This window comes from Drechmeria coniospora, chromosome 01, assembly GCF_001625195.1.
Source record: "Drechmeria coniospora strain ARSEF 6962 chromosome 01, whole genome shotgun sequence".
Taxonomy (NCBI): domain Eukaryota; kingdom Fungi; phylum Ascomycota; class Sordariomycetes; order Hypocreales; family Ophiocordycipitaceae; genus Drechmeria; species Drechmeria coniospora.
In genome coordinates, this window is record NC_054389.1 from 1,861,982 (window position 1) to 1,884,971 (window position 22,990).

A 22,990-nucleotide genomic window follows, 5' to 3' on the forward strand; every position below is an offset into this window, starting at 1 on the left:
AGACTCGACAGGTTGAGAGATCATCATCCAGCAACGTGGACCCGTCACGTTTCATGCACCGGCCCAGGCTGCATTTCGGCCTCGCGAATCTGCCCGAGTTCCATTTGCCCCTCCGGGCACGATTGTATAGGCAACCGAGTTGGTCACTCCCAATTCTCGTACGTAGCTGTCGGCTGTCGTGGGGCCGTTGTTGAAAAGGTATCCGAACCAGGCCCTGTCTGTGTGTCCCCCAGTTTCGTTTTCTAATCAATCATCAAGGTCAAACGGCTGCCACGCAGCAGAGACGAGAAAGAGAGGAGACGAACGCTGGTGGGTTTGGAACGACGTGCACCTTGCATTCTCCCTGCACTTGGACATGATGTATTTCGGCCATTCGTTCGCGGTGAAGTCTGCCGTGTCGTTTGACCAAATACTCATGATGCCTTGTGGGTATATTCTCGGACCGGGTATCCAGTTCTGAGGATCGGCAAGCTGCACGCGCTTGAATTTCTTCTCTGCCTCATTCGTCGGCATCGCCAGCGCCGTCGCCACCAGAAGGGGGGTGGTGGTCAAGGAAACCTTCATGGTGCCGAGGAACGAGCGCAGGTATAGGAGTCGAAATAAGCTGAATGCCACTTGTTCAACTTACTCGCTGACACTTCGATTCCACAACAGCAGTCGTTCTTGGGTAGTTCGGTGGATGCTGTCCGCCACCCTTATATAAGTACATGGTCGCCCGGAGAAGACGGCGGGGACAGACTGACGGAGCAGCGACTACGATACAGGGATTGCTTGACCCCTGCCCTAGCCCTAAGGCTGCAGAACGGAGATGGTCTATTTATAACCAACTGGGGCGCCGTGCACGAGTGCCAGTACGAGTAAGTGCAAGCAAGTACAGGCTTATTTTCATCCTCATAATTGTCCGTACATGCACTTGTATTGACGGGATACTATAGTACAGGACGAGTAAGTGGACAGCACGAACATGGGAATCAGCATCGTCGTGGGCGCCAACGAGTGTCGTGATGACAGTGCCGAGTGCCGTCGCCCACAGGCACCCGCATTAGTGTATAAAATGTACAGTACAGGCTCACCCACAGCACGGAGTACATTTACATGCAGGCAAGTGCGGTGCTATCCCAGGTAATTACATTTACAGTGCGTAAGCTAAGCAGGTGGTGGGTGGACCCTTGCGACGGCCGCTAACTATTACTGCGTTGCACGCATGCACGAGTACCTGCTAATAATCGTCAACGGGGATTCGCCCACACAGACTGCTGATTCTCCTATAGGCATAGCTCACACCGCGACGCCCGAGGTACCGAACGACGGCCCAAGGGCTCGGATGGGACGGGAGGAAGTTGGGGTTGTCGGCTGCTTGCGGCACGAGCCACCATGAATGCAACGTTGACACTCGCGTACCGGCACCAACAGCTCCCGTCAATCGCTGGGCCATGATTGACATGAACTCCACGGCACGAAGCGCGAATACTACCGGTAGAGTGGCTGTGCAAGTGCTTTCCTGGTCATGAATACTGCTTCCTAACCAGGCTCCTGCAGTGAGTACGAAGTACTACTGACACTGACACACAGTATACTTACACCCGACCCGACCGTACCAAGCAGCCCCAATTCCCCCTCTCATGTTGCACTCAGGGTGTGCGTGGGACAGAAACGTCAATACTTGGACAGCTACAAGTATTCATACACATCCTGGTACGAATTAATACGCGTGCGTGCACAACTGGTCGGTGCAAATTGTTGCACTGTACGAAGTACTCCGTACTTGCTTGTACTAATCCGTAGGTAAGTACTCCGTACGGAACACCAGTAAGTACATCCTCTACATGTCGTACTTACTGTAAGTAGTAGGTTCTCTTGGGTATTCTCAGTTGAAAACCCGGCTACTTGTACATGTAGGTACTTGGAGCAAGTACTTCGTACTCCGTACGGAGTACTCCGCAACACTGTCAAGCACTCAAGTACAAGACTTGCAAGAGTGGCTCGACTAGTGGGTGCAAGTACTTAAGTACAGTACTGACACGCAAGCACGCACCTTGTCCCAGCTGCAGCGAAGGAAGAATCATGGTATTACCATGGATACTAATAGTTCATTGCGGCGCAACTGCGCCCATTGCGGAGTCTCCTGTCGTCGAGAACCTGGAAGTTGCTTGGGCAATGTCTTGTGAAACCGGAGGGGATACAAGTACTCGAATGTTCACCAAGCAGTAGGTGTACTTGCAGCATCACTTCCAAGTACGAGTAGCATGCAACTACCTCGTAATAAGGCGTCTGCAACCAAGTACATGTACATGTACTAGGCACCTAGTAGTTTACTCCGTACTTGTGCAGTGCTGTAGGTGGGTACTAAGTAGATGCTCCGTACTGTACGGAGTACGGAGTACTTAATTGTCGCTGTATTGTTACTGTAATACTAGGTACCTGTTCTGTGCGGAGCACGGCGTACAACTAGGAAGGTTAGTAGGTATGGGTATCTTCCAGTTCTATTGACTGTCAGTCCTGGGCACAGGATTGTCCAGAGGCTGGAATCAGGTTTCGCAGCCCCTGCCCAATGAAAGCGAGCAGTTGCGTACTAGTCTTGGTGCCCTTTCAATGTGATGTTTTCGAGGGCAAAGACCCCTGGTTTGTATTGATTGCAGTTCCTCTCAAGTGTTGTTTACGACTAATACTTGTTTGTGCATACACATGTACATAATCACCTGAGAACATGTGCTAGTATGCCCCATCATACTCGTTTGCTCATCACAAGTACATGCAGTGGTAGGCGCTTGAAATTACTCTTCGTTTTTACTCCGTACATGTACTCCGTACTGCTACAGTAATAGGTACTTACTAGCAGGTAGTGTGCAGTTGGTAGTGGGCAGTAATATTTCTACGTGCACATACTTATATGTACTTGTAAGTACTCCGTACTGTACGGAGTGCTCCGCACTGCCTGGGAAACTCGTGAGGAGATGACGGACGGAGTTGGAGTCGTCCTGTTCAATTGGTCTCCCGACTGGTGGACGTGTGCTGGAACCCGAGCTCGACCTGTTTGTGCCGCCAGATTCAGCTACTTGCAGAAGCGGGCACATGTACGGAGTACGGAGTATGATGTTTAGTGCCTAGTACCGCTTACAGCACTGTGGGGGCCTAAAACTTCTATCACATCACAAGTCACTTTCCCTCTCGCTGCGGTGAAGAGGATACCTGGATATTGATAAAGACATGCAAGTACTTGCGCAAGGACTCCTTGCACCGTGCAACATCGCACATGTACTCCGTACAGTGCGTAGTAATTAAGTACTTACTGACCTAGGCATGTTTGGGCGCCCGTTAATAATACTACAATCACTTGACAAAAGTGACGATTCAGGTTTGGTAGCGCTACTACTACAAATCGAATCGACATTTTTGCCACCCCACCGTACCTAGTACCCTTACCAGTTAGCACAACGGAAGTGCTCCGTGCTGGCCTGCCACAGCCCTTCAGAACATGTACCCAACATTAGTGCTCTGCAGTCTTTAGTGCTTTGCACAGTAACTGTTGGTACTCGTACGCAAGGACATCGCTTGCCACCAACCTCGTTGCCCATTGTCCGCCCATCCTCTGCAACATCAGACTTGCATCCCCGACGGCGTCGCCAACTCTTCCCACACCCTTTTGCCCGTCCACTCCTGACCTTGTGCCTGTCGTCCCCAGCGCACGCCACAGCGACCCAATCGCCCTTCTCAATCGCATCCGCAGGTTGGACCCACCGTCCCGTCCGGTTCTGTCGCCGCGAGTTTCCATCTCGCCGACCGAGTGCCTCCCGTCCGTCGCGGGCCATCACGGCCCTGGGACATTCGTCGCGTTCGATCCGTTGCACGCCACGCCAGCAACGCGTCGTCGCGCCGCCCGTCGCTAGCGGCCGCCGACTCGACGATGGAGGACGACGTGCCGCCGATGCCGCCTCCCCAGCCGCCAGCCGATCCCGTGTCGCGTCCGAGCTCGACATCCACGACTGAATCCGCCGCGTTTCCGCAGCTGCCCGGCATCGCCGCGTTGGCCGCGAGCAATGCGGCCATCGGCGCGGCAAGCAACCCGGCCGGCGGCAGCGCACCGGCCAACAGTGGCAACCCGGCCATCAACGCGACCGGCAACCCGGCGCCGGACTCGCCGCAGCCGAGATGCGATTTCGACCAGATACTGCAGCGGATGAAGGAAGAGCATGAGAGGAACGTCTCCGGCGTGCAGGAGCAAGAATCACCACCGCCCTCTAGGTTCGTTCCCTCACTCGCTACGAAGCGAAATAAAACCGTGCCCGCCCCCCTCCGCCGTCTCGTCGACACCGGTGGTGGCTCGGCCAACGGTCAACAGGGTGCTAACACTTGCCTGCAGGACCGTCCAAGGACTGCATGCCAGTACCACCACGCCGATGAACGTGAGGATTTCCCCTGCCGCGACGAGCGGCGGCGGGGGCAATGGCATGGTACGTTTGCCAGAACCCACCCCCAGCGTCACCTCCCTATCGATATGCCTGCAAGTGCTCGCATCCCGTCCCCATGCGCGTCACGTCAATCATGCAATCCCGTCGCCGGCATGAGGACAGATGGCGGGAAACGTCCGGCCGAGCTGTTGAATCCGCCCAAGCACGGCACCTCATCATTTGCCATGCATCCGCCATTCGCTTCCTTATCGCGCGATAGGCTCGGTCACGTGTGCGCTCTGGCGATAAGGCCCTCTGCTAGTCCCAGACGGGCACGGAGCCCAACCAATCAGCCTGCCCCTTATCAGTTGCACCATTCGCAAGCGCCTTTTTTTTTCCTTGCTCCGCCCTGCATGCCATCCTTATCGATGACGATAAATTATTTATCGCATCGCTCCCTCGACCCGCCCTCACCCATCGGCGAGCATCGTGACCAAGCGGCAAGATGATGGCAACTAATTCGTCCTCGCAGCCTGTCTGCCAGAACTGCACGACATCAACGACGCCCTTGTGGCGACGCGACGAGTTTGGTTCGGTCCTCTGCAATGCCTGCGGCCTATTTCTAAAGTTGCACGGTCGCCCCCGTCCCATCTCTCTCAAGACGGACGTCATCAAGAGTCGCAATCGCGTCAAGACGGTTCGCCCGGATCTCGCGGCGAAGAAGAAGGTACGTCTTTCTCGAAAACATGACGGAGTCGGGAGTTTTTGTCTAACGTTTCCCAGCACCAACAGAGCCTACAGCAGGTCATTAACTACCCCCCCCTTCTTCACTGCCCTCACAGATACGGATGGTGCTGAGACAGTCGCGCAGAATGCTGCCACCGCCGCCCAGGCTATACAACGGTCGGCCCAAAAGTCGGCCAACGGCCACGATGGCTCTGACTCTCCCATTTCCCGCACCGGAACGCCCTCCATGTATCACCATGGGCTTCCGTCCTTCATCGTCGACGACCCGTATCAGACCTCCTTCACAGGCTCGACCGGTCAGGACGGCACCGCGGGCGAACCCGTGAGCGGCGACCGGAGCCTCGATTCTCCTCAAACGCACGAGCAACTTATTGCCCACAACTCGAGTCTCAAGACGAGAGTCAGCGAACTCGAAGTTATCAATGAACTGTTCCGCGGCCGGCTGAGCCAGCTGGAGCAACAAGAGGCCGCGGCGCGCCGAGGCCAGGAAGTTGCCGGTGCGGAGCAAAGTCAACTGCGAACCCAACTGGAGGCTGTTCAAGAGAGCGAAGCTCAGTTGCGCGCCCAACTCGACGACAGTCATCGACGCGAAAACAGCCTCAAACGACGACTCGACGAGTTGGAGCTGGAACTGGCAGAGGCCAAGGATACACTTCACTACGAACCCGAGAGGCCTGCGAAGAAGGCTCGCCTTGAAGACGAGGTCCCAGATCCACCTGGCATCGTTGAGCCGGCGCCGGACCTACAACCAGAGGTCGCGGCCGAGTCGGAGGTGACGCCAGCACCATCAGCACCAGCACCGGAGGCGACCTCGGCGACCGATTGAAGAAAGTACCCGAGTTAGCTCTCCTACCTGCGCGAGCATGCGACAAAGCACGTGGGAGGCTCAAGCTGTGACAGCCGTCGCCCCTCGTGCGTAACTGCCTCGTGCCCACATGGGTCCCGATCCGGCCGATTGGAACCCCTAAAAGATGTCTCCATATACCCTCTTGCGAATTTATCTTGACGATTGCGGTTCCGCGAGATGTGGCGGCGACTAATGGCGTTCGGTTGCATGTACGGGTGCATCAGATTCAATAATATCACGCCTGGTCACCATAAGGGGCATTCTAAGCGTGGAGCAGCAGGGGAATGGGACGCCAGATGCCATGGTGTTTCGCCAGTGGTTGATCATCATTTGCAGGCACGGCAACGAGGTCGAAAGTCGAAACTGTGCTCGGACCTAGCTGAGATTAAATCATGAAGTCGGCGAGGGAAAAGGCGCAGGATTGACCGCCTACGACTTGTCAACAAACTACTCTTGGAAGTCGAATGCTTGCCGCGTCTGGCTTCAGGTGCCCGCACAAGCGCCCAAGGGAAGAATCTATGATGAATTTATCTGAAATTCTCGCCTTTGTCTTCTTTCATACCTGGGCGTCTGGCTACCGCGCTGCCTCATTCACTCACCGAGGTATATTTGTCTATCAATCCACCTCCCCATGCATCTACAATTTGCAGAGCATGGCATTCCGCCATCCAGACAAGGCAAGCTATTATTATTATTAACTTCTGGTACGGTTCGGCGGATAGATAGTTAGTCCGAGTGGTGGATGGCCAATCAACAGCTGTTCATGACAATGTGACGCAGCCAGCCCCGCAGCCCAGGTTACTTTCCTCCAGCCGCTGCCGCCTAGCACGAGCCCAGGCTTCACTGCCGTTGCATTAACCACCTTTGTCTCCGCAGAGGCTAGTCCAAGTCCTGATCGGATCCTATCATCCAGCGATGTCGCGCGTATCGTTGCAAGACACCCTTACACAAGATTGATTGATTCATCCATTAGAGAAGTCCCTTGGTTCATTTGCCCGCATCTCAACACCGCTGTTCTCTCGCAACCGTTGTACGTGACAGAAACTCGAAACAGCAATGGCACCGACACCCAGCTCTCGTGGAGGGCCTGCTGGTGCTCGTCCCGGTATCGCCAAGATTGGCACCGGCAAGTTGTCAGGCAAAACTATTCTGAGTTCGCGGCACCGGTGAGCTTGTACCAACTCCATGGAAAAGGCGGAAGAAAGGCGCTGATTGACAACTGCAGCAAGATTGTGAAGGATACAATCCACGGTATTAGTGAGTCGTGCACCTTGAGATGATATCGAAACAGTCGCATGAGAACACTGCCTAACCGGCAGTTCCAGCACGCCCAGATATCAGGTACGGCATGCACATGTCCCGACCCTCTTCCTACGACCTTTTGCTGACCAGCTGCCGCAGGAGAATGGCTCGTCGAGGAGGGGTAAAGAGAATATCCGCTGGAGTCTACCAGGAGATTCGCATCGCCATGAAGGCTTACCTGGAGAATGTGAGCCTATTTGTCATGGGTTCGAGCCAGGCCGTCCGCTAATCACGGTAGATTCTCCGAACGTGCGTCATTTACGTCGAGCATAGGGGTGCCAAGACCATCACGACGGCCGATGTGAGTCGTTACTGCCGACCTGGCTCGTGCAGGTCAACCGGCGAGAGGTAACTGATCCTCAATCACAGGTTATTCACGGCCTCCAGAAGATGAGCCGTCCCATCTACGGATTCGACCCAGACACGTACGATGGCCGTACAATGGCCAGGCACAATGTTCCGAAACCAGCCGTTTGACGTCCAAATCGTTGCGTTGTTCATTTTGGCGCTCGGAGTCTAGGATTCAGCGTGGTTTGTTACCTGTCGAATGCATTCTCTGCTCAATTGTGATCGATTTTCTTCTTTGTAGCCGATGGAGCTCATACAAATCCGGACACCTTGCCATTCGCATACTCGGAACACAAGAATGCCGGATGCCGGAAGCTGGACATGGAGAACACGTTGATTCTTTGAAGTTGCGCATCGTGAATCGGTTCTCAATGAATGATTGGCTGTTTCACAAATGAGGGTATTCAAAAATTGTCGTCCAACCTACGGGGGCATCGCCAGTGAATGTAGCACGACGATGAGCACGCTGCACCGTTGATGATCATGCATCCAAACTGTCCTGGTCCCTCATGGCCGCCAACAGATGGTCAGCCTCGCCACTTTCTTGCCTCGTCATTCTTTTGGCCTCTATCCTATGTTGCTGCCTCACCGCTTTCTTCTTCTGCTCACACCCCAACGGGTGACGGATTCCTCCAAAGCCCGAGCGGCACGGGCCTCGTCCGTTCGAAAGGGCCCGTTGAAGAGGCGGGGTAGCAGCATGACGCTCTGGGCGTGTTCTTGGGCGAAGCCGACGGTGGCATCTCTGCCATACACCTCCTTGGTCCTACGGACGGCGGCAAGGAGCAAGTGCCGACCGACACCCTGCTGTCGGTACATTGGCAGGGTGGCCCATGCACGGATGAGACCGTGGCCACGGCGGAGACTGGCGCTGCGGCTGCGGCTCTTGCGCTTCCCTCCGGCGAGGTGGTGATTTGGGGAGGAATTGTAGGCGAATGGCGTTTGTCGAGGTTCGAGGCGAAGAATGGGGGCACCAACGAGCTTACGGCCGTGCCGGGCGCCAAGGATGACGCCTTGTTCATTGGGGGCAATGGGCGACTGCAGCCATGACGGGGATGTCATGCCGTCCGCGAGGGCCGCGTACAGTCAGGTGTCGGATGGAAAGGAGGTAGGCGCAAGTAGTCCCACATGCCAGCACAAAGGCACAGCTCGGCACGGAGGCGAAGCGGTAGACGGCTGCCCAACTGGACAGCAAGGCGGTGAGGCATAGCGGATGGAAGGCGAGGATGCAGCCGGCACGAAGCCTCATGTGGGCCAAAGAGTCGGCAACGAGGCGCAGGCCCTCCAACCGCTCATCCAGCGAGCTGAGGGCGCCGAGGGTCAGCGGGGGGAAGTCGACATTGTCGTCGTCGTTGTCGGCGGCGCTGTCGGCGGCGCTGTCGTCAAGGCATCTCCCGGTTTTGTACGGGGCTTGTCGAGAAGGGAAGCATGGGCGGAGGTGGAACGATGGATCGGTCGAGGAAGGCTCAAGATGGGGGGTGCCGGAGGGGGACGAGACGGCCGAGGGGGTGAGGACGAGGTTGGCGCGGAGAAAGGTGAAGAAGGCTGGAGGGCGTTAGTGAGATGCCGTTGACAAACGATAGTTGCAAAGCCACCAGGCAACACGAGCCTGGTGACGGCATCATGTCGGGACGGTGAGTCTTGTGGTGAGCATCATTGCTCGGTCTGGAGAATAATACGAAGGAAAGATCACAGATCAATGTCTCATGAAGGAGCAACGGAAGGTTCCGTGAGGCGTAGTGCTGTGTCATGTCGCATGGCTCATGGCGATAACGTGGTGTAGGCGTGGGCGTCAGTGTTGACATCGGAGGAGGGGCCGGATGTGCTGTGGCGTGATTGTTGGCGGCGGGAGGGCGTCGAGGGGGGCGTCTAGGAATGCTTCCATTATTGTATCAGGCGGCTGGAAGGTTACCTTCCCGTCGGCGTAACAGGCGCCTCCATTCCAACAACGGCATGTCCGTTTGCGGGGAGGCAGGGGTTGATGGCGAGAGTTGAACTCGAAAGTAAATATATCCATGCTGACCGGCACTCGATCGCAAGCCGGGTATGACGCAGTCCACATCGGGCACGAGCCCTGCTGGAGGGCGGTCGTCGAGGTTTATCTGGCGCACGCCGTCGAGCGCCGGTGGCATCGTCGTCGTCGTCGTCGTCGTCGTCGGGGGAGGGGATGAGATAGGAAGCGAGTGGGTGAGGACGGGACATCACTCGTGGCATGTGCCGTGACTGCCTAATTCACTCTCTGTCCTGCCATCAGCTCATCGGAGAGACAGAATTATGGGAGCTGGGGTAGAGGAGATGGGTAGCTGAGATGAGCGGGGAGGGGGGGGGGATGGGATTGTAGAGTTGGTCTGGTCGCGGACGTAGACCTCCTGACCGCTTCGCCCGTGTACCGGAATACTTGGTCGCCGCTGAACGATGGCCCCCAGGATGACGAGAAACAAAAACGATGAGGTTTCGCGTACGGATAGGATACTATTGGTCGTGTTATCCGACCGACAGGTTTGACCCAAGGAACGAAGGCGTTGTAGGATATGCATACCTTGTCGAAAGTCCTGATGCTTGCACTCTCCTCCATCACCCAGATGATCTGCTGGCAGCGAGTAACCCGTGAAGGAGGCATTGGGGAGCCGCGCGGCCCCGTCGTTTCCTTTCGCTTCGCTCGGCGCGGCCGCGTACAGTGTGTGCCGCCTCGTTGTGGCTGGTGGCACCAGCCATCCTTTGTTTCCAGAGCCAACGAGTACCTCTGCTGCGGTGTTTTTACCGCCTCTCACGGACGCACTCTTCACCCTCTCCAAACTTTCTGGCGTCAGTAACAAAAATGCCAATCCAGCAATCCAGCAATCCAGCGCTCCCGAGTCCTGCTTCACACTGAACGCGCTCCTCCTCTCCGCCACTTCCCTCGGCTCTCCTCTCACGGACGGACCACAGCCATCTAATTCTGATCTCGTCCAGCTCTCTTCCTATTCCCATCAACACTCACTCACAGGACAGCACAGGGACGAGGCTGCAGGCCTCTGCGGGACGGAGCCGCCATCGCACAAGTCACGACACTGGTCGGTTGGTCCATGGAGCCCCGCCTTATTGCACCAACCGACGAGTCCAGGACGCAACACGCAGTAATACCTTTCAGCCGGTCCTGTATCCGATCCCAGGTTCTTCCATCACGGAACCACGTCCGTTCAGGCTCCCGCGACCTGAGACTGCCTTCCAGACAGGGCCCCTTCCAAAGCCCTCTCTCCTATGCCGTCGAGACAACGACAAGTCCATCCAACCCTTGGCTCTTATTTTGAGAGAGAGAGAAATACGCATGCATCTGCCAGGGACTACAAGTGCGTGCAAGCGACGTTGCTTCCTCCCATGTGTCGAGTTTGCGGTCGTCTGGTGCTCCAATGACTGACTTCCGCTGCCCTGGTTTGCACGGTTCAGACGCGAAACTGCATCGGTCATCGTCATCATCGTCATCGTCATCATCGTCATCGTCATCATCGTCATCACGATACCGCCATAACCAGCTCGCGGCTTTATGAAGGAGGAGACGATATCATGCACATGTGCATGTACCTCTTGTCGTTTCTTCCCTTCCTATCTAGGCACACAGTGCTCAGTAGTCGTAATCGCGTACTCCGTAGAGCATCCAGTTCCGCGTGAATCGTGATTTTACTTTGTGGTGAGTCGGACGACGCCACTGTCGTGAGGTCGGAGCTAAGCCAGAAGCGTACGTGCATGTACCTGCATCATACAACTACGCGTACGAGGTACATCGTGTTCAGGCTCCGAGCAGAGGGCATATCGCCGCTATTGCTTTTCCTTCAACGATCCCTACGTTTCGTTTATACGTGTAGAATGTCTACCACTCTCCTCATTCTGTCATCCTGTAATATGCCGTATTCTGTTGCATGAAATTATTGTTAAACAGACAAAGGAAAAAAGAGCCATGGCAGAAAAGCTAAATTGATTGCAGGCGCTGGTGGGGGCCCTGAGCTACATCATAACATGACTGACACGCTTCTGCGTCCGGCTCTCACACCACCCACCACGTACCCTGCTTCCAGCGCAGCAAGCCGCTCCAGCTGCTGCACTCTGTCCGTATCCCCTTTCTCGACACAGCTTCGATGACGCGGCCGCACATCTCAACGTCCAACATCCACCTCAAATGGTCCCGGAACCTGCCGCCAGCCGTGACCGTCCGCTCTGGCGACCAAGTCACCTTTGACCTCCACGATGGCCTCAACAACCAAATCACACCGTCGACGACAGCCGCCGACCTTGCTGGCCTTGATTCGACCCAGGCCGATCCGGCCTTTGGCCCCGTCTTCGTCGAGGGAGCCGAGCCCGGCGACGTGCTGCGGGTCGACATTCTTGAGCTGACGCCCGCGGGCTACGGCTGGACTGCCATCCTGCCAGGCTTCGGCCTGCTGTGTGACGAGTTCCCGACGCCGCAACTCAAGCTGTGGGATCTGTCCGGCCCCGCCATCAGCCGCGGCAGCACCGAGTTCAAGCCCGGCATATTCGTCCCCATCCGCCCCTTCCTCGGCGTCATGGGCCTGGCCCCGGCCGTCGACGGTGAGCTCGACACCATCCCACCGTACGACTGGGGTGGCAACCTCGACTGCAAGCACGTCACCGAGGGCGCGAGCCTTCGTCTCCCCGTTCAGGTCGCCGGCGCTCTCTTCAGCTGCGGCGACGGCCACGCCGCTCAAGGGGATGGCGAGGTCTGCGGCACCGCCATCGAGACTCCCATGCGCGCACGCCTGCGTCTGACGGTCGAGAAGGATAAGCCCTGGATCCGGTCGCCGCACTACATGACGGCGCCGAAGCCGGAGCCGACCAGAGGTTGCGAGTACGCCGTCGTGGGCATCGATGCCGATCTCCGCGAGGCCGCGAGGAAGGCCTTGCGAGGCGCCATCGACTGGCTCGCCGCCGAACGGGCTCTGTCCAGGGCCGAAGCGTACATGCTTTGCTCCGTTGTGGCCGATCTGAAGATTGTCGAGGCCGTCGACATGCCTCACTATGCCGTCGCCTGCGCCGTACCTCTGGCCATCTTTTCCAGCCCATCCGGGGCAGTCGCGGTCCAAGGGGAGTGAGGCAGCTGGAACGCGGGCCCCGGCTACAGCTGAGACAGGATGGACCGAGCATGCACCGCAGCATCGCTACTAGTTTCGTCATCCTGAATCATCCGTACTACATGCCATCTGTATTGATGAGCAACCCTCGACGGTACCTCACTCGCTGCCGCGCATGACACGCAGCCTTCATTTCCCCAGAGGTCCTGCCTGACAACGGGCCCGCGTTGGTGCCTCCTTTCCGAGCCTTTCTAATGCACCACATTTACTATATACTCGAAGGAAACGGTGGTACTGTAAAGGATACTATCCGCACTCCGTTTGCAGCGTCAAACGTGACGTCTCCGCTGTTTCGAGCGACTTGAACCATTTAGGGGCTTTGTCTTTGGGCCACAAGCAAGGCTTGTGGGAGCTTTACCATCTCTAAGTATTGTAGATTGGAAGCTTCGTGAGGACCAGAGAGGAACTTGATTTCTATTCATTCGAATTGAGCCGATCAGATGATCATCTGGACGCCTCCGGGTCCTGACGCGTGCCTTATCGACGCGGACTTCGCCTCGAGTGCATCCCCCTGTCGACCAATCCCCAACGGCCGGTCAATCTCTGTGCAACGACGCACCACGGAGCACATGGCACACTTCACGAGTGATTTCTTGCCCCGGGAACAGGGGGTGGGGAGGGGAGAAATAGCCAAAGCAGGACCCACGCTATTGCTCCTCGTGTCTTGTGCGCCATCAGGACTGGTTTGGACCAACAACGGGTGTCCGGGTCGAAATGCCGTGAGGAATTCTTTGGCCGTTCTAGAATTACCAGTCCGTTCCCGGATCTCGTGCAATCGAGACCCGGCCCGGCTTCGGGGAAACGGGTAGCATCTGCCGCCCGACTTCAAACTGAGCTTTGTCGCTGGCCAGGTCTCCGTCTCCAACACACAGTCAAGCCCATCTGCGGACGATGGGGTGCTCGAGTCGACCAAACAACGCTTGGCCAGGAAGTCTCTTCCATTCTGCAATCTTTTCTATTTGTCCACATGGTCACTCAGGCGTTTCCCATCACGACCCGGCTTGGCGGGCTCCTCATTCCATGTCCTGCGGTCCTTCGACGTTGCCCATCGACTCTTCTGAGAAGCCCATTTGCTAAAACGGAAGCCATGGGAGATTGGAGCTACAACAAAAGCCCGTGGTAGCATCACACTGCATGTCATCATGCGGATTTGCAGGACGTCCAATGCTGAGGCTCGAGAACGACGTGTTGGCAGGGGTACGTGCTAGCGTTACACAAAATGCCCAGAACGGTGCTTTGACATGGGCCTTCCCACGTGGACATTGCAGCATAAAACCAGGGGTAATGGTTGACGAAAAAAAAAGGCTTGAACTGAAGGAGGGGGCGGGGGACTCGCAGTGGTATCCCGTAGGGTTCGAGGGAATGCAAGATTCAGAGACTAGTCGGGTGCCATCCAGAAGCATCGGGTGACAAATTCGGTAAAGGTCGTTTCCAGCAAGAGTTGAACCGCAGCGACTTCATCTTCCGCTGGTCGGCGTCGGGCGCGCTAGGATGCATCATACGCCTTGCTGGGTCATGTCTACGAACATGAGCGGCAAAGGTGAAGTTTGCAGTAGATGCATTCGTAGATGGCCCAGTGCGGCCCGGAGCGGCAGTACTGGCAAATCCATTGGATGAGAGTGCTGTCGGATTTGACAACGCGAAAGGAGTGGGCACACGCGTTGGCCATGGCTCTGCGATGGTGGATAGAGTCCGAGCGGCTTGATGAACGGACCCGAGATGGTCCTGGATGGCCAGGAGAAGCGAGGGAGGGTATTTGAGCTGCCTCCGATGCAGTTGGGCAATGGGCCGTGGGGTTGAGGCGAGGCGAGTTGATGGATCGAGGGAGCGAGGCTGTCGTCGGTTGGGTGAATTGAAAGAGATGTATAAATGAGCAAGCCGGCCCGCTCCTATTTAAGCTGGCGGCGAGGCAAGATTCCAACGGGGTACGTGACGGTTGTGCGAATCGAAGAGGAAACAGGATCGTTTGCAGGTACAGCGAGCGGTACGTAGGGCAAAGCCTCGGCGTCCTGCCCAACAAGAGCTGGCGGATTCGTGTGGAACGAGAGGAAGGACGAAGGAGAGCTCGTCACCTTGGCTCCGGTTTGCTGGGCCAATCTCAAGGAGACAGCGAATCGGAAGGTGTCCGGTATTCGGCTAGGCCGTTCGAGAGAGGAATCGTTTCTGCTTCGGTATTCCTCGTCACGGCCGAGGGACCCAGCGCGGATGTATGGGTAACGGGGCAAACAAGTGTTCGATACGAGCAAATGCAAGCAAGCACCGAGACGAGTGCCGATCTGATTCGGATCCGGGCCAGGGTAGAAAGTACGAAGGGTGAGGCGCTCGATCGAGCAGTTTGCTTTGCGTTGGTGCGTATGTCGGCGAGGGAGCGAGACGACGCAGATCTGTGGGAGCAACAAGAAAGCGTGAGCGAGTGAGTGAGAAAGCAGGAAAAAAAGTTAATGAAGAGGGTTGTAAAACCGAGGAGCGGAGAGGGAAAGGGGAACTGGTCAAATAGCTTATCTTGGCAGGAGCCTGCCTTCCTCCAAGATTCACTATTCGTGCCCGCTCTTGCCGTGAAAAGAACGAGGGCAAAGACGGTGACGATATGTCCCCACCGGGCACCTGTCGGTGCCTCTCTGTTTCGCATGGCAGGGACACGCTCTGTGACTTGCTGCAGCAATGGGCGGACCTTTCCCTTTTCGTTTCGCTCCGCGTCTGTTGGCCCAGACTAATTATGGAAGGGACTAATAATTAAGGAAGGGTACGGAGTACATACGTGTGTGTACTCATCATGGCCTTTTACCAGTGCTCCGTACGTACAGTACAGTATTAGTTGGACTCCGTACTCCGTACACCTATCACTTTTCACAGCACCTACACCACGTCGGCACGGCCTGCTCGGTCAAGTCGAGATGGACAACCCTGCCCCTCGCCGTCACTGTAACAAGTCCTTGCCAGATTCCCCCCCGTCTCCTTCCTTTGGGCTAAAAAGGAAGAAGCAAAATGAAAAGGGCGCAGGGGTGCGATTTCGTCCCACCAAAGCTCGGTCAGACGCGGCCAACCAACAATGCCTCCTTCGACGCCATCGACGCATCCTCCTCCGTTTTCTCGCCAGTTCGTCAGCAGCTACATTCGATCCCTGCTCCGCTGATACTGGCAGCCTGTCCGTCCGGCCCGGACATGGCAACGATGGGGGTCGCCCCAGAGACACGGCAGCGGAACCGTTTAGTGCGGGCTGGCCGGCCAGGGCTGCTGCTGGGATGTCGGCAGGGGTAAATCTTCTCCACCCGTCCGTCAGGTACCGACCGAGGCTGATGACGGATGACCGACAACGAGCAAGCCCGTCCTCCGTTCATTCGCCGCATGGAGCAAATGATGCGAAGCACCAAAGCAGCAGATGGCCTGGAGAGATGATGCACAGGCCTCGTTGGACCCCTTGACCATCCGGGTTCAAGGGCCGCATGGATGCAGTAAAATGCTTGCATCACTTACACATGTACGGAGTACATTTGGTGGTACATGCATGTGCAGCATGTTTGCATGTACGGAGTACACTAGCATTCATCATCTACGGATACCTACATCGTCCGGAAATGGTGGTCCTGTTGGCCTTCGTCACGACGGCGGACGTTGCTGCCCACCATCGGTCGTTCACCAACTGCGAGCCCCCGTCAACGCCAACGACGGGAAAGGCGACCCGCAAATGTCCACGGATGCTTGCTTCCATGGCGACGGCCTGCCCTCAACACGGCCAAGTGTCTGCTCCGTGGCATGGACTCATGGGTTCACCAGCTGGTCGAGAGGACCGGTGCCGAGACAGAAACCCCACATGACTCTTCTCGACCGAGCTCAACGCTCCATCGACACCATTCGTTCGACTTGTCCATCGTTTTTGACCGACAATCGGTGGCCGGTCGGGAAACTTTACGCGCCCATGTACACGCACTGCACGGCAAGCCCATCACCGCCGTTCCGCTCTCGTTTACCCAACTTGGGCACAGCGACGCAAAAGAGCAAGCGAGAATAGACGAAGACGGCATGATGTGTCACCGGCCGCCGCAGGGACTGAATGAGGCAGAGCCAACAACCAAATAATCATGTTCTGAGAAATCAGACTACGCACGATATGCATGGCAAGTGTACATGTAGTCGACTGCTGACAAAGGGACCGGGTTGTCGGAGTTGTCCACTTCACCGGTTCGTACCACGTCGGCCGAGGTGTCTACGGTACACTGTGCTGTAGGCACAGACATGCACAGTAAACCCCTCGCGGCAGACCCCAACACTTGCCTGTACGGTCTCCCCGGACCCCCCAACCCCACCAGCATTTGGATTGGCGACTGATGCCGATTGATGCCGTTCTGTTCTGGGGGCTGAGCAGCTGTCGTCATCGGAAAACTCTTCCCAGCAAGCGACGAAGCGGCACTGCAGAGCAGGAAAGGCACGAATCGGCAGAGAGGGGAGGGGGGAGGGGTTCACCAGTGGTCTCTCACGGAATGCCTGGAGGGGGTGCGACTCGTCACTTCTTCTTTCAGCAGCGTGCAGCTGGCAACAGTTGGGACTCTTCAGCTGGGTCTGGTGCCTGGCATGGGCCCTTTCAGGCCATCGTGATACGCACAGTACACGCACCTGTGCTGCATGCACTCTTCTCATGCCTCCCCGACCTCCGTCTCCATCACTCGCCAGAGACGAGGGCCGTACATGACTGGGTGAGTCGAAAGCCAACTGGCAGCCGTAGGGTACAGCTTCCGTGCTACCCAAGTACGCCTGCAACCTGGTCTGCTGACCTTTAACTCATGCGGCTCACGGCATGCGCAGGCACATGTGCGTACTGTACTTGCACTGGTTCCTGCGGAAGTCCGAATTTGTGCGCTGCAAGTCGAAACCCGTAAGCGGCGGCGGAAACATGGACACTCGAGTACTGGGAATAATAATGCTTCCTGGTAGTACGGAGATGATTAGTGTGCATTGGACACTTGGTAAGGAGTGAAAAGTAGATGTACTTACTGTAAGTGCATACACCTACTTGTACTTACATGTAGAGTAATGCAGTATTAATGCAGCAAAGCTAGAGTACTGCACGGTACGGATACTGAGAGGAAGTACTCCGTACAGCGGTATTAATTACTACACTTACTTACACAACTGGGGCGCGCCTCAATCCCCCATGAGAATCAACCCAATCTCGGATAAATTGCTGCCGGCACTGGCAGACCTCATGGATCAGAAACGGACAACTGTGGTTAATACCTGTAATTTTCGAGTGTTGCGCCTCCAGAAATACCATCGCTTCCGCATTCCTATGCCCTTCACGTGCGGTGCCACAGCACCCGCACCAGCCACTAGTACCTTTGCGGCGGTGCAGATTCCGACTCCAACGTCGAGATTACTTGCATACACCAAGTACATCCTCAAGGTTCATGTTGAGGGCACGACATGGACTACGAGTGCAGTAGGTATCAATCTACCTACTGTATGCCCTGCGCCCAGAAGGAACAGTGGCCGATATCGACATCCTCTCGAGCACGAAACGGACTGCGGTCGACGCACATCCCACCATCAACGCACCGCAACTCGCACCAGCAGCACAGACCTGGGAATGGCACTGGCAGTCTGGGTTGGTAGGTGCTAGTAGCAGTGTATAATACTTGTGGTGGTGATGGTGATAATGCGTAGCTTGGCAGCGGGCATCCTGCCGAGGGTCAGTTTCTTCCTCAACCACGACACCACCGATTTCATGATTCATGATATCTGTGTCCGGAAAAGTGCTCGCTTGAAGCGTAAGCACACCTTAAACGCCGCCGGACGATTCGACCCCCCACGTTCCGAATTACAGTCGGGAGGCGAGGCAACAGAGTTTGATCAAGTACCACGTGGATGCTCGACGTGCATGCGTCCATGAACCTACACGTCGACAAGGATCTCAACCATCCGCTAGTCCCGTCGCAGCCGCCTGGACCTCGCCGGACCTGGTCCAAGTTCCCGGGTCGCCCGATGTGCTGGTAACTTTTTGGCTTGTCCAGGAAGAATCTAGTCCTCGGCCTGGATACGATAGCACTGGGGCGCAGCTACATGACGCAATCCTAAAATACGTTGTTACAATGCATGCTGTGTACAGGGACTACGCAGAAAGCAGATGGGACCCCCGCCGTCGTCGTCGATCGATGCGCACAAATGAAGCCTAGGATTTCAAGCGACAAAGCGTAGTAAGCGGCGTGGTCAACATCGACCTTGCTCTATTCGTCCCGCCAAGTCCATCTAATACTCCTGCTGGACAGTCCTCGGCCGTCAGGGGGCGCACAAGGTCTCGACACTCTTCCGCGATCTTAAAGAATTCAAGACCCGTTGCGGGAGCTCGGGTCAAACGCTGCGCCGTCGAACCCGTCGCCGGTAGGGGTGGCATCTGCATCCTCGGCTGCTTCGTGTGCGACGGACGCGTGATCCTTGGCCGGCATCGACTTCATCTCGAGCATGTCGCTGTCGTGCGCGAGCCGCTCCTGCTCCTCAAACGTGAACGCGTCCGAGAGGTTGACGGCGAGGAATGTCTTCGGCAGCTTGACTCTGTGCAACGGCGTCAGCAACGCACGGCGAGCGAGGGACGGGAGGGAGGCTGGGTGGTGAGCAGGGGGCACGTACTGGTTAAACTTGGCGCGCAGCGTCTTGATGACTTGCAGCCAGTCGATGTGGGCCGTCAAGCTGCGTCGCGGCGCGCATCCGATGCAGTGCCGGCTGTCGAGCTGGACGTGCAGCGGATCGAAGACGTGGCACCCCGGGCTGATGGTGATGCGGATGCTGTACGTGAACGTCGGCTCGCCGCCGGCGACACCGTCCGCCCCCGCCGGAGCCTTCAGCTCCGACTCGTACAGCTCGAAGCAAATCTGCGAGAGGTAGTCGAGCTCGGGAATTGTGCTCCGCTTGATCTTCGTCTCGACCCCGCCTTCGATGATGCAGTTGAGCAGCGTGTAGATGTGCGACTCCTTGGTAAAGTAGAAGAAGGACTTGGCATCCTTCGACGCCTGCGTCTCCTCGAGGTCCTGCACAATCTCCTTGAGCAGCGGCAGCGACGTCAGGAGGCCAATCTCGAGCTTTTCGCTGTCCGAAATGCCGTACTCTTGCGGGCAGATGAAGTCGAAGAGCACCTTGGCGAGCCGGTAGAGCTCCTGCAGCGGGTCGTCCCTCGGGTCGGATTTCGTCGACGACGCCTGGTGCGTGCCCTTGTACAGTCGAAAGTACTTCTCTGGCGGACCTTCCTCGTTGAGATGCCGCAGCCCGTTGAGGAACGAACGTCGTCGGAAGAGCTTCCTGACCGTCGTTCCGCGGGTCAACGAATCCGTCTTGTCGGATCCGTCCGGAGACGTGTTTCGACCCTGAGCCTGGCCCTTGTCCGACTTTGCCTCCTCGGCACGCCCTTCCTCCGACTTCCCTTCCCTCACCCCGTACTCCTCGTCGAGCATGCTCTTCGGCGGCGTGAAGACCCACTCCAGGAACTGGCGGTTGTGGAGGGCATCAAACTTCATGGTGTCGTACAGCTCCGATATCTTGCTCGGGTCCACCTTCTCGCCGTCGCAAAACTCGGCAAAGAGTTTCTCCCATCTTTCGCGGAACAGCTCGGCGTCTTCGCCGCTACACCATCGAGACTGGATGTTGTTGATCGCGTTGGCGTGCGATAGCGCCGACGAGATCGACGTCGCCGAGCTGTCTCCCGAGAGCTTCTCCGTGCTCGGGTTCGAGATGGAGCTCAACGAGGTCGCCGCCCCGCTGTAGAGCTTGCCGTAGTTGTACTGCATCACGCGCCGGTGAAAGTTCATCAGCTGCACCACCCGAGTCTGCACCTCGGACGGCTCCGGCATGTTCTCGGGCCAGGCAAACTGCGCCGGACGCTCGTTGCCCTTGCGGAGAAGACCTTTGAGCTTTTTCTTAACCTTGTCCGTCTCGTCCTTCGCCGCGTTGGAGTCGTCCAGGAGATCCTTGCGGATCGTGATGAAGTCTTCTGGAATCTCCTTTCTACCCAGGAAGGAGGCGGCCCAAATCTGCGCGCTGGCCGTGACACGACGCTCGGAGCTGCTGAAGACGTTGACGTCGTCGAGGATGTCCCTGTTGAGCAGCATCAGGTCGTTGCGCATGTTCTCGCCGAGCTCCTGCGACTGGTACCGCGCCGAGTGCGTCGGCTCGCCACCCCATTTGATGACGAGCTGCAGCTTGTCGAGCACGAGCCGCTCCTCGGCCGCCGTGAACTTGGACATGGTGACCCCGGACAACGAGTCGCGTCCCTTGGAGCCGGGCGGCACGTCGGATTCATGGCCGGGGCATTCGCCAAAGTTGCTCTGAACCGCCCCTTCCCCGTTCTCATCCTCCACGTCCGGCACCTCCTTCATGGTCGCCATCCCTCGCGTCTTCTTCTTTCGAAACATCGGCTTGATCTGGACCTTGGTTCCGGCCCAGCTGCCCTTCCTGACGAGAACGTTGCGGAGTTGCCTGAGCTTGGCTCGATCTTCCACACCCGCCTCGTACGCGACGTCGACAGCCTGCATGACGCTTCCGAGCGCCGCCTCGCCGATGAGGAGAACCTCTTCTTGATGTCCCTTAAGGAGCTCGATGAACGGTTCCGTGTGGAAGGTGAACTTGTACTTTTGCTTCGGCGTGCGATCGGCATGTCGTATCACAGACACCATACCCTTGAGCTTCCACGCGTGCTTGGGAGGTGGCGGCGGCGGCGGTGCCGTGCCCTGGTCGTCGCCCTGCGGCTGAGAAGTTGCCTTGGTCGGCGTCGTCGCCTTGGTCGGGGACGGCGCAGCGGACCAGCTGGGCAACGTCAGGTCCGGAGGTGGCGGGGGCAGCGTAGGGCTCGTCGCGGAGCTCTGGGCCATCGAGCTCATGGCACTGCTGGTATGGAAAGACGCTGCCTCGCTCTGGACCGCGCCGGCAGAGTCCCTGTGCTGCTGCTCCACGCCGGGTGGCGTACCGTGGCCACCGTTGGCTGCCCTGGCGGCAGCCGGAGGTGCCGTCGCAGCTTGCTGCTCACGTTCCTTTCCCTTGACGGCTTGGGTCGCCCGTGCAAGCGGGTCAATGTCAGCGGCGGTCGCGGCGGGAGATGGCATCGGAGGCGTAACACCGCCGCGGCGCAACCTGTCCTTGACAAAGATGTCCTTGAGAATGTTGGCGCAGTGATCGTAGTAATCGTCGTTGTCCTTGACGAAGCTCCATCCGTTGACGTCTATGACGTAGCTCTTGCCGGATGCGCGTAACAGGTCGAAGCCGCAGACTCGTTGACCGAACGTCGTCGATATCCTAGCCGCCACCCCCTTCTCCTCTGGGCTCAGGGCGGTGACGTAGCGCAGCTCCTTCCCGTGCGTGTTCCGCCTCACAATACCGTCGACGACTGGGGACTTTCGAGTCTCGGCGTGGCAGTAATGCGGACCGACCGTGTATGCCTTGACATCTTCGGCGTTGTCGACTTGCATGAAGCTCTCGTACACATAGCTGCTGCCAGGTTCGGTGATGGCCCTTGGGACGTTGAGGTCGGCGATGTAGTCGGAGCTTTTGTTTCCGATCTTGCGGAAAAGCTTCCTCGCACCACCACCCTCGCTGCTGGGAAAGTAGATGATGATGTTGTGATCCTCGCCGCTCGTCGGCTTCTCTACAAACGGCTTTCTCAGCAGCGCGCCGTCGACGCTGAGAACGTCGCCATTGTCGATCAGCTCGACACGCCTTGGGGGCACCTGGTTTTCAGCATCGACTGGTTCCAGGGCGATGCCAGACACATCCTTGATATGCTTCGCTATTTCGGGCGTTAGGACTTGTGGTCCTCCGTCTCGGTTGACTTCGAGTCGCTTCGGCGTGCGAACTTGAATCTTGTCGAGCAGGCGAAGACAGACGCGCCGGTCCCACAGGATCTTTTGCATGGGCACATCATTGACACAGAAAGGCTTTCGAGTCTTGACGTAGGCGATGGCCTTGTCCAGCGGGAAGCCGTCCGAGTAGAAAGAGATGAGGTAGTCGCTGCAAGTCCGCTCGTCAGCCAACGTCTCATCGTCAAGTCTCGAAAAGTCGGACCATCGACGAGGGATCGGTCAGATGGGGAGGACCAACATACCAGATGGGCCAGTTTTCGACCTCTGATGGGGAGCCGGTCAGGTCAGTACAAGGCCAAGCAACAGGTTGTCGGGAAGGTCGAACCTTCATCGAGGATGACCTTGTCGCCGAAAACGACGACGTCAAACTCGCGATTCGCGATGAGGCGATTGAGAATGTTTCGG

At 57.1% G+C, this 22,990-nt stretch overlaps 6 protein-coding genes across 6 annotated transcripts; 3 read left to right on the forward strand and 3 right to left on the reverse strand.

Moving 5' to 3' along the window:
* Positions 1-246: 246 nt before the first annotated feature.
* DCS_00510 (uncharacterized protein) lies at positions 247-564 on the reverse strand (the record flags this gene model as incomplete). The annotated part of the gene is made up of 1 exon (XM_040797849.1): positions 247-564. One exon carries the CDS (start codon positions 562-564, stop codon positions 247-249), a length of 318 nt encoding a protein of 105 aa, XP_040658732.1.
* A 3,340-nt stretch (positions 565-3,904) lies between these two features.
* Positions 3,905-5,961, forward strand: DCS_00511 (GATA transcription factor AreB; the record flags this gene model as incomplete). Its single annotated transcript, XM_040797850.1, has 3 exons — positions 3,905-4,242; positions 4,361-4,451; positions 4,921-5,961. 3 exons carry the CDS (start codon positions 3,905-3,907, stop codon positions 5,959-5,961), a joined length of 1,470 nt encoding a protein of 489 aa, XP_040658733.1.
* A 1,077-nt stretch (positions 5,962-7,038) lies between these two features.
* On the forward strand, positions 7,039-7,761 carry DCS_00512 (uncharacterized protein; the record flags this gene model as incomplete). Its single annotated transcript, XM_040797851.1, has 6 exons — positions 7,039-7,148; positions 7,208-7,239; positions 7,302-7,323; positions 7,384-7,471; positions 7,523-7,585; positions 7,654-7,761. The coding sequence occupies 6 exons, from the start codon at positions 7,039-7,041 to the stop codon at positions 7,759-7,761; spliced, it is 423 nt and encodes a 140-aa protein (XP_040658734.1).
* A 456-nt stretch (positions 7,762-8,217) lies between these two features.
* On the reverse strand, positions 8,218-9,254 carry DCS_00513 (uncharacterized protein; the record flags this gene model as incomplete). Its single annotated transcript, XM_040797852.1, has 3 exons — positions 8,218-8,667; positions 8,714-9,174; positions 9,233-9,254. The coding sequence occupies 3 exons, from the start codon at positions 9,252-9,254 to the stop codon at positions 8,218-8,220; spliced, it is 933 nt and encodes a 310-aa protein (XP_040658735.1).
* A 2,487-nt stretch (positions 9,255-11,741) lies between these two features.
* DCS_00514 (acetamidase/formamidase) lies at positions 11,742-12,713 on the forward strand (the record flags this gene model as incomplete). Its single annotated transcript, XM_040797853.1, has 1 exon — positions 11,742-12,713. One exon carries the CDS (start codon positions 11,742-11,744, stop codon positions 12,711-12,713), a length of 972 nt encoding a protein of 323 aa, XP_040658736.1.
* Positions 12,714-19,069: 6,356 nt separating this feature from the next.
* Positions 19,070-22,636, reverse strand: DCS_00515 (inositol pyrophosphate synthase; the record flags this gene model as incomplete). The annotated part of the gene is made up of 1 exon (XM_040797854.1): positions 19,070-22,636. The coding sequence occupies one exon, from the start codon at positions 22,634-22,636 to the stop codon at positions 19,070-19,072; it is 3,567 nt and encodes a 1,188-aa protein (XP_040658737.1).
* Between the last annotated feature and the right edge of the window lie 354 nt (positions 22,637-22,990).